This window comes from Rhinopithecus bieti, unplaced genomic scaffold, assembly GCF_001698545.2.
Source record: "Rhinopithecus bieti isolate Rb0 unplaced genomic scaffold, ASM169854v2 scaffold_34310, whole genome shotgun sequence".
In the NCBI taxonomy this organism is placed as follows: Eukaryota; Metazoa; Chordata; class Mammalia; order Primates; family Cercopithecidae; genus Rhinopithecus; species Rhinopithecus bieti.
The window spans coordinates 949327-959566 of NW_016814622.1; the positions used below are offsets into that span (position 1 = coordinate 949327).

Consider the following 10240-nt stretch of genomic DNA (forward strand, 5'->3'; position numbering starts at 1 on the left):
ATTAAGACGAGGGCCTGGAGTCTGGGCCTTGGACCCCTCCCCTTCTGCCTGCTCCTGCAGCCTGTAGGTCCAGCCCTAGCCCTAGAGGGAGAAAGGCTCCAGTGGGAGTCCCATAGGCCTGGCTAGGAACCCCACTCCGCTACTTAAAGCGATGTGACCCGGGTCAGCCACTTCACCTTTCCGCATTTACGCATTTCAAGCAAGGCTTGACGACGGGAGGGGTTCAAGGCCCTGTGCACAGCCGCGCGGCCAGCACTCTGGCCAGCCGTGTAGCCCCCTTCCCCTTAGGGGGCCTCCTCCGGGAAGCCGCCGTCCCCTGTCTCCTTGTGGCCACGGTGATACCGGAACACTTTAGAGGGCCGGCTGGGGGAGTTGGAGTGGATGGGGCGCTCCGCAGCTGGAGCCGGTCTGTGACGCGGGAACGCGGCCAAGCGCTCCCCTTCCAGGCGGCCTATCAGGAGCCGTCGTCCGACAATGGCCCGGCGCCTGACAGCCCCGTCCTTCGGACTCCCGAACTCCACATACCATGCGACGTGCGGCCAGCCCCCCGCCCCTGCCCGGCTGCTGGGAGGAAGTGACCGCGCCCCGCATCCCCCGCTGGGCAGGCCCGGCGCGCCCGGCCCCCGGGACGCAGAGACACAGCCGGGCCGCGCTGGGCCTTGGCCTCCGCCCGCGGGTTTTCCGCGGTTGCGGGGGGCGGGGCAGGCGGGGCGGGGCAGAGTCTGCGACTATTTCAGGCCTTGCGGAACTGGGGCCAGGACAGCGGCGGCCAGGCCAGGACACGGTAAGTGACCTTCGCCTCCACGCGTCCATTCCCCGCCGCTCCGCGCGGCTCCTCGCCCGCCCCGACCCCATGCCCCGCTGGATTCCCCGAGGGAACAGCCTGTCGCGGCGGCGGGGACAGGACGGGACTGGACGCTCCCAGGGACCCTGGCCTGGGGCAGCCCCACTGCCAGGGAAACTGAGGCCCTGGCGCCCAACGTCCGCGCGTCCGGGCGCACAGGGGCCCGGGCTGGCGCTCGCGGCGGAGGGCCGGGTCCTGCCAGAGGCAGGGAGGGCGGGGCTGGGGCAGTCACAGGGATCTCCCCTCCATTAGCAGCAGGAAGGCCCCAGGTCCGGCGTTACTCTCCGACCGGGCGACACAGGCCAAGTCACTTCCTCGCCTGTGCCCGGGTGTCCTCATCGGGAGATGGGTCCGCCTTCCACATCCTGCCCAAGGCTGAAGGAGCCGGGCCCAGCGAGCTCCCGGGAGGCGCGTGGACATCAGGCGTGTGGCGGGGAAGGCGAGCCAGACCAGTGGGCCTGAGGACAGGCAGGGCAGCGGGAGGCTGGGGGGCGCTGTTGAGCCATTCCTGCCTCAGTGGGCCCAACCAGCGGCAAGGCTTAAAGGAACGCCCCTCCTCCCCTTCCCTCCTGGCTGCACCCACTCGCTGCCGCCTGCAGGACAGACTCAGGACACAGGAGACTCACCCCCACTGAGGCCCAGATAGGCGCCCAGCCCTTGGCCGCGCGGTTTGGCCACATCCCCTCAGCAGCACTGTGAGGTGGGGGTCCTCATCCCCATTTCAAAGACGGGGAAACTGAGGCTTGTGAAGGAAGGAGGTGTGCAGTGCACGCACTAGTGAGAGGTATGCTGAGCCTGCACCGAAACCGTTTCTTTCCACGGCACCAGCTGCCTCGGAGAGCGGAGACCTGGGATGAGGCCCAGAGGGCTGCAGCGGGACCTTCAGGCGCTCTGGGTTTTGTGTCACAGAGGGGAGAAGGTGGCGATGCTATGGGCGTCCTGCGGGAGCTGTGCCTGGAGGTGGGACAGAGCCTAGTACATGTGGGGTGGGACAGGGAAGGCTGAGGTGAGGCTGGCAGGGAGCATTGCTGGTAAGGGCCACCCTCCCCCACTCCAGGAGAATGGCAGAGGTGGGGCCTGGGCACCCAGGGTGGGGCTGAGTGGCCCTGCCAGACAGACCAGCTCCTGCGGGTGCTTGGCATGCACCTGAGAGGGGCTGGGAAGTGAGGTTGGGGCACTGGGTGGGGAGCAGAGGTGCCCCATGGCCTTGCCCCTGAGGCTCCCTGGAGCATGCCCCTCTTGGTCCTGGAGTGGAACGCTCAACCCAAATGGCACCAGGGAGGCCAGTGCCATCCAGGAGTGTGGGACTTTGCCCAGGGCATCGGGTGAGCATGGCAGGAGCTGGGGGTGGGAGGAGCCCAGGCTTCCTGTCCCTCAGGTGGCTCTGGCCAAGCCCTTCCAGGATGGGGACAGGGTAGTGGGGCTGGTGGAGGCAGCGGGGCCATGGGAAGAGTCTGATGGGCCCAATCTGAGCCCCCATGGCTGCTGTGCTTGGAGCAAACACCTCCTACTCAGCCTCAGTTTCTCCTTCTGGATGGTGGGTCATCCTGCCTGCCTTGCCGGGCTGTTTCAGGGGTCACTTGAAGTTACCGTGACACATGAGACAAGGCTGCATGCATTTCATTTTGGGGTGGGTCAGACAGGTGGCATCATGGTTACAGGTCACCCCAGTTCTCAGGGAGGCCCAGCCCCTGCCTGCTTCCCCCTTTCAGGTCAGTCATGGTCTTCTCCAGTGGACTTGGCCTTGCTTTGACAATGGTCAGGTGCTGGGCGGGGACTTAGGGGAGTCTTGGGTCTTGCCTCTCTGGATGTAGCTTGCAGGACAGATGGGGATGTGGAGGCAGGGGGAGAGCTGGGCTCTGGGACCAGGTGACCTGAGTTCCAAACCCAAGCTGTTCGCCATAGGGACGGTTTAAGCCAAAATAACACCCTTCCAGATGAGAGAAAAGAAGAGATGGGATGGGCACCCAGGAAGGCTGCAGAAAATGGAAGCTTTTGTGATGATGCTGTCATCCCATATGGGAGCGGGCAGAAAGGGTGGGAGCCAGGAAGCCTGGGTTCTGGACCCTAGTTGCTGTGTGACTTCAGGCAGCCCTGTGACTTGCTGAGCCCCTTGTCCCCAGTGATGTGTGAAAGGCTCTCTGAGGTCCCATCCACGGTGGCTTCTGTAGACCCCAGTCAGGCTCTGCAGGCTCCGGAGCAGCTGTGTTTCTGTGACCCCACCGCTGGATCAGAACTGGGCAAGATGGCAGAGGGGCTGGGTCTGGGCAGGGGGAGGCTGGTCTCAGGCCAACTTCTGGTGTTCTAGACCCCGGCATGTCCCTGACCTTTCTGGACCTCTGTTCCTGCTCTGTCCAAAGGGACAGAGCACATGCCCCGCCTCTTCCCTAGGGTCCCGTGGGATCCAGGGAGGTGTTCACTCCCTGCTTCCTGTCTAGAGAGTGGGCTGTCAGGGAAGGATTTGCCCAAATAAAGTGAAGGCCCCCCTCTGTGTGGCAGGCTTGGCATCCCCAGCCTCTTCCCTGCTTCTGGGGCTGTGAAGTATTGGAAGGGAAGCTGTGTGTGGTGAGATGCTTGTGGCCAGGGAGGGAGTATGGTTGTTGGTGCTCATCTGGGCCAGGAGATGAGCAGAGCCCTGGTGGTCTAATGGGTGAAACAGACTGAGTGCACTCAATGCAGCCAGCACAGCTGTGTGCTCCGGCCTGGGAGCCAGGGCTGGTCCATGGTGACCACTGATGCCTTCACCCCCACCCCACAGGAGCCTGCAGGCCTGAGCCAGGGTGATGCTGAAGATGATGACCTTCTTCCAAGGCCTCTCGGGCCATCAGCCTGTGCGGGACACCCTCGACTTCCCCAGAAGCCCCCAAAAGTTGCCGTCCACATCAGAGGCAGAGTCGGAGGCCTCCATGTCAGTGGCCTCCTCTGAGGACCTGGCGCCACCCCTGGAGGCTGGGACAGCCCTATATAGGGAGGAGGAAAAGACGGCGAAGAAGAAGAAGGAGAAGAAGAAGAAGTCCAAAGGCCTGGCCAATGTGTTCTGCGTCTTCACCAAAGGGAAGAAGAAGAAGGGTCAGCTCAGCTCAGCGGAGCCCGAGGGCGCAGCCAGGTCCAGGCAGGGGCTGGATGGCCCGCCCCCAACAGGTGCGCTGGGACCCTGGGCTAGAGCTAGTCTGGGGCCTGGACGGGGTTGGCGCTCATCCGCGTGAGTGAGCCACTTGCACAGTGGGCCGGCAAATGAGGTTGGAAGGCGCATCTGTTTCTCTGCTTTCACCTGTGCCCCAATCTGCGGGGCTGGGAGGGGGGAGACCAGGCCTTCAGCCCAGTCCGGGACACCGACATCACTCTTTAGGGTGTTGGCCGCCGGCCCTGTGCGCGTCTAGGGGAGGACGGTCCCGCCGGGCGCTGGCCGCCCCGCCCGGTGACCGGCGGGCTGGGGCCGGGGCTGACGCGACTTTCCCGGCGCAGTGGAGGAGCTGAAGGCGGCGCTGGAGCGCGGGCAGCTGGAGGCGGCTCGCTCCCCGCTGCTGGCTGCTGGAGCGGGACTGCGCGCGGCCGGCGGCGGGCGGTGCGAGGAGGAGGAGCCTGGTGCGGCGCCATGAGCAAGGTGGAAGGCGCTTGTACGATCTTGCTGCGCGACCCAGGTGCTAGGCGTGCTGCGGCGGCCGCTGGAGGTGGCTCCAGAGCGGCTGCGCCAGGCGCTGCCGTGGTGTCGGAGCAGGAGAGCGAGGACCGCCAGGCGGCGCGGCGGCGGCGGCAGAGCCGGGGACCTCGGGACTGGCGGTCACGCGCCCGCGGCGCTGGCTGCAGCTGTGGCGTCGCGGTGTGGCAGAGGCGGCCGAGGAGCGCATGGGCCAGCGGCCGGCCGCGGGCCCCGAGGTCCCCGAGAGCGTCTTTTTGCACTTGGGCCGCACCATGAAAGAGGACCTGGAGGCCGTGGTGGAGCGACTGAAGCCGCTGTTCCCCGCCGAGTTCGGCGTCGTGGCGGCCTACGCCGAGAGCTACCACCAGCACTTCGCGGCCCACCTGGCCGCCATGGCGCAGTTCGAGCTGTGCGAGCGCGACACCTACATGTTGCTGGTCTGGGTGCAGAACCTCTACCCCAAGTGAGCAGGCTCGGGGCTGGGCCCGGACCAGCAGAGAGGGTGTCCTCTGTAGGAGGGGTGTCGAGGTGTGCCGCCGGCAGCTCTTAGTGAGGCTGGTGCTTACAGAGTTTTGAGTCGGAGAATGCAGCGGTGGGACTTGGACTCCCTTCGGCAGAGCCTGGACAGGCAGAGACTGGGCCTGGACACAGGGATAAGGCTGGGGCTCGGTCAGCTTTGGCAGAATCCTTAATTTCTGACTGGGCCTCAGTCACATTCTGCTGTTAGGGAAACTGAGGCACAGAAAATGGTAGGGATTTCATTCATTCACGAGCGCCCAGTCTGAGGAGGGGGCAAAGCAATCAATAACCATCCAGAGCTGGAAGGGCTGTGGCAGCAGAGGCCAGGCCCCCTGCAGAGCAAGGGCCCAAAGCAGGCCTGGAGAAGTCAGGGAAGCCAGCCTGGAGGAGGTGAAAGCCAGCGGTCCTTCTCTGAGCCGGGGAATCAGGCCAGGAGGCAGGAGGAAGGGTGATAGGGCACACGGGGAAGAAGGTGAGAGGAAGGCCGGTGCTCCTGAGCGTGTCCTCTTCCAGGGCACTCTGGAGCTGAGCAGAGCTTGTCAGAATGTTTGGCTTTATTGGGGGCTATGCGGGCACCCCCAGGCAGCAGAGTTCAAAGGGGGTGGGCTAGGGCCATGTGTCTTGTTAGACCCCCATTGTATAGGGTTACCCTCTGAGCCCACGGCAGAACTGGAGCCCATCAGGTGGGAGGCTGGCTGTGCAGCTGGTACCCCTGCTGAGTACAGCCTCAGGCATCCCCTGACTCCGTGGATCCCTGGGCGTGCCTGTCATTCACACAGTCTGCATGGGGAGAGGCTTACTGCAGTGTGGAAAGGCCCAGGGCAGGGGAGTCCAGGGGCTGTTACTGTGGGGCTTGGCCACTGCTGGCCCCAGATGCTAGTGTGAAACTTTAGGAAAGAAGCTCAGAGGTGTGGACAGTGTGGGCAGTGTCTGCCGTCTCTGGGGCCTTTGGGGGTCCTATGGGCTCAGTCGCTGTTGAAGCGTCAGCCTCGGCAGAAGGATAGAGAAAGGGTCCAGTGGGGAGGGTGGGAGAGGGGTCAGCAGGGCATAGGGGAACTGGCACAGGGCAGGGACTGTGGGAGAGATAGCCCAGCCCAGAGCCAGTTCCCGCTTGCTCGTCCTGGCTCACCAGGAAATGCCAGGCACCCCTGCCTGCCAGTCTTCCTGTCCCAGTGACCTCGGGGTCTACTGGCCTGGGGTTAGCAACAGGCAACTAAAGCCAAGCTGGGCATGGAGCCCTGGTGAGAGGGTGTCCAGGGGGGCATCGTTGAAGCCTGTGTGCCAGAAATGTGGGGAATGGAGGGACACAGCTGCATCTGGATTGGGTGAGGGGCAGAGAGGTCATTTGTAAGCCTCTAGGCAGACAAAGGCCCCTTAGGAAGTGCTGGGGCTGGGCAGTCCCCTGGGAGCTCTTAGGAAGTGCTGGGGCTGGGCAGTCCCCTGGGAGCTCTGGGGCGCTGCAGAGGCGCCCGGAGAATGAGCCGAGATGCATCTGGGGAGCAGTTTGGGGCAGCCCTTCCTGCCCATTCTGGCCTACTCCTGGGATTGGGAGGTGGCTGGGGCTGTTGAGATGCCCAAGACCTGCAGGGTTGGAGCGCAGTGGGCTGGGAGTTGGCTGGACTCCAGGGCTGCTGTGACTAGGAGCAGGGTTTTATCTGGGTGACAGGTAGCCTGGGAGCAGGAAGAAGATCAGATCTTAAAGGTGGCTCTGGCTGCTGGGTAGAGAAGGAATTGTTGGAGGTGAGGGAAGGAGCAGAGAGGCCAGGAGGAGGCTTTTGCAGTGAGCCAGTGGGAAGCTGGTGGGAGCCAGCCAGAGCGCCAGAGTGGCGTGAGGCTGCTGATTTTGGGGGCTATTTTGGAGCAGGACCTAATGGGGATGGGTGAGAGGGTCAGAGGAGGCATGATGACTTCAGGGTTTCTGTTCCAAACCAAGCTAAGTAGTTGGAGGACCCATCATCTGAAATGGGAACGGGGGTGGGTGTGCGGGAGGGTGTGCTGGGCAGTCTGGGCCTGCCAGAGACCGAGGCTGAGGACCTGGGCTCTAGCTTGAGGGGTGGTGCTGATTGGGTATACCTGTCCTCATGCCAGCCTCCCCTGCCTGCAGTGACATCATCAATAGCCCCAAGCTGGCGGGTGAGCTGCAGGGTGTGGGGCTCGGGAGCCTCCTGCCCCCCAGACAGATCCGGCTGCTGGAGGCCACATTCCTGTCCAACGAGGCGGTGAGTCTCCACCTGGGCCAGGGAGGGGCAGGGAGGTGGCACAAGAGAGGCTCAGAGACAGGCAGGCCATGGGCAGGGAGGTTGACGGGTCTTCCAGGTGAGCGAGGTGATGGATAGTGCCCCAGTGACCTGCCCTCTTCCCCCAGGCCAATGTGAGGGAGCTGGTGGACCGAGCTCTGGAGCTAGAGGCACAGCACTGGGCTGAGGATGTGCCTCCCCAGAGGCTGGACGGCCACTGCCACAGTGAGCTGGCCATCGACATCATCCAGGTACTGCAATCTGCCCCAGGGCACACGTACCGCCCGTGCACGTGCACAGGAAGCGCCACGCACATTCCGTCCTGTGTGCATACCCATGCCCACCTCGGGGCACCCCCTCTGTTCCAGCCTGTTTCCTCCCTATCCCCTGCCCCCTTGTCCAGGTGAGCCCCTGCTCAGCTCACCCAACACCACCCCGCAGATCATCTCCCAGGCCCAGGCCAAGGCTGAGAGCATCACGCTGGACTTGGGCTCACAGATAAAGCAGGTGCTGCTGGCGGAGCTGCCTGCATTCCTGAGGAGGTGGGTGTGTGCCCAGGATGGGGTCCCTGTAGCCACCTCTCTCAGAGCCACGGCCCCTCCCTAGTGCCTCAGGTGGGGAGCTGAGCTGGCTCCCCGCCCTCCACCCCTGTCCCTGTCATTCTGAGCCAGGAGTTGTTTCCCACTCAGCCAGGGCACTGAGATCCTCAGGTGGTCTGACCTCCACCAGGATTCAGTGTGGGAACCTCCTGCGCCCACCCCATCAGCAAAGCTCTCAGCAGAGCAGCCTCTAGCTTCCAAGAAGATGCCTCGCGAGGGACTGAGACCCCGCCACTCCTTCACACAACAGTCCCAGTCTCCACCGCCCGAATTTTATCTGCTCTCTCCCTCTCAACCTCTGAGCGCTTCTCCAGCCAACCACACCCTCACTCCTACCTGGTCTCCCAATTCTAGAGAGGGCCTGGGAGAAGGGCTGGGGGCAGCAGAGATGGGCTGGTACCCTCTTCAGGAGCCCTGGCCTTAGCTTGTGAAGCCAGTTCCATGATGCCCAGGGACTAGTGGTCCCTCCCTGGGCTATGGGCAGCCAGACAGAAAAGTGAACCCCGGGAGCTGGCATGGAGGGCGGGGAGGCTGCTGCTGCCGTCCCAGCGTTTGGGCTGGTCCTGAATATGCCCCTTCTGGTTTCACCAGCTACCAGCGCGCCTTTAATGAATTTCTGGAGAGAGGCAAGCAGTTGAGGAATTACAAGGCCAATGTCATGGCCAATATCAACAACTGCCTGTCCTTCCGGTGAGAGTGTTGGGAGGGGCTTGCGGGAGTGGGAGTCACTCGGCAGGCAGGAGAGGGGAGCTGGGAGGCGGAGGGAGGAGGAGCTGCTTAGGTCAAGAAGTGGAATTCAAACCAGCAACATGTGTGAGGACGCAGGGGCCTGCAGCACCAGCAGCAAACATTTCCCAAGTGCTGGCTGGGGCAAGCACACAGGCAGATGTTTCAGCCATTATTTTATCCTTAAAGCAACCCTGTGAAGTAGGTGTAGTGATCTGTCTATTAGGCAGATGGGCAAATCACTGGAGGAGACTGACTTGCCCTCGGTTACAAGGGGATGTGGTGGAGGAGTGTCCTAAGGCATGGAGAACATGGATGGGAGGACTTGATCCCATAGAGAATGGGGAGCCATTGAGGGTTCTAGAGTGAAGAGAGGGGGCTGCCTGGCTCCCTGGGTATGGAGCTATAGGCTGAGCAGGGCTGGGGTGACCTCTCTGCCTCCACCTTCCAGGATGTCCATGGAGCAGAAGTGGCAGGTACCCCAAGACACCCTGAGCCTCCTGCTGGGCCCCCTGGGTGAGCTCAAGAGCCACGGCTTTGACACCCTGCTCCAGAACCTGCGTGAGGACCTGAAGGTACTGGGAACCTCTTGCCCTCAGGAGCCCAGTGTTGGGGGGCCCAGGGAGGGGCTGGGAGGTGCCCCTGGGGAGGAGTGGCAGAGGCAAAGATGTGGGGAAGACACGCTCCAGGCCTGTGGACGGCCCTGCGAGCCAGCTCTGGTGCAGCGGTAATGCCCGGTTGGGGACCCTGGCAGGCTCTGAACTCCGCCCATCATGCCCTGGGGCTTGGCCTGAGAGGGGCCACCTGGGGCTGGGAGGGCCTGGAAAAGTTTCACTGCCCCTCCCCAGTTCAGACCCAGCCCCGTCCCAAGCCTGCAGACATTTTTCCTCCAATCCCCGCAGCCCCTCCTGTCTACCCCTTCCCCGCCCCTGACTCCCAGCGACTGAGGCTCAGGGTTATCGGCAGCCAGGGTCACATCTGTTATGGGCCAAGAAATCCACAGAAAATGCTGTGAAAACAAGCAGATTCTTTAGCAGGGTGTAAAGTGGGGGTCTCTTGAAAGGAAGGGGAGAGGTTCTCTGCCTGGTGTCAGGGACTAGCGGCCATGAGTGGCCTGAGTGTGGTGGAAGCCCGAGCAGTGACCCCAGATCCCTTGGCACCGATCTCCCAGGCCCAGCCAAGCACAAGGTCTTGTTTATGAAGGAATTTATTTATTTAAGAGGCAGTGGACTTGGCCTCCGGGCCGGCAGATAGGCTCTCCTGGCTCCTGAGCCGCAGCTGGGTGACCTTGGAGAAGGGTGCACAGAGCCGGCTCCCACTTCCTGTCTGTGAGCAGGGACCTGGGGTTGGCCCCGTTTCCCTGGGAGTCCTTGAGTGCCCCCCTGCTCCGCCAGGCACAGGTGTTGGTGTGTGTCTGTGTCTGCGTGTCTGCGGCTGGCAGCCCTTCCTCTCCAGGGCGTGACCAGACATCCTGCCTCTCCTGTCTCAGCCGCTATTCAAGAGGTTCACGCACACCCGCTGGGCGGCCCCCATGGAGACCGTGGAAAAAATTATCACCACTGTGGACATGAGGCTGCCTGAGTTCTCAGAACTGCAGGACTGTTTCCGGGAGGTGAGGAGGCTCTGGGCTGGTGGCTGGGCCTCGGGGAATGGGGGCAGGCCGAACACGCACACT

The 10240-nt window shown here is 63.1% G+C and overlaps 1 protein-coding gene across 1 annotated transcript in view; it reads left to right on the forward strand.

The window, feature by feature from the left end:
• Positions 1-542: 542 nt before the first annotated feature.
• The window catches only part of TNFAIP2 (TNF alpha induced protein 2), a 14303-nt gene continuing 4605 nt past the window's right edge, over positions 543-10240 (forward strand). Inside the window, 11 exon segments of the mRNA XM_017851495.1 lie at positions 543-784; positions 3603-3985; positions 4310-4540; positions 4543-4580; positions 4583-4947; positions 7108-7222; positions 7369-7491; positions 7682-7782; positions 8431-8529; positions 9017-9140; positions 10055-10196. Of these exon segments, the coding sequence (XP_017706984.1) occupies positions 3628-3985; positions 4310-4540; positions 4543-4580; positions 4583-4947; positions 7108-7222; positions 7369-7491; positions 7682-7782; positions 8431-8529; positions 9017-9140; positions 10055-10196 (1696 nt within the window). The 5' untranslated portion in view covers positions 543-784; positions 3603-3627.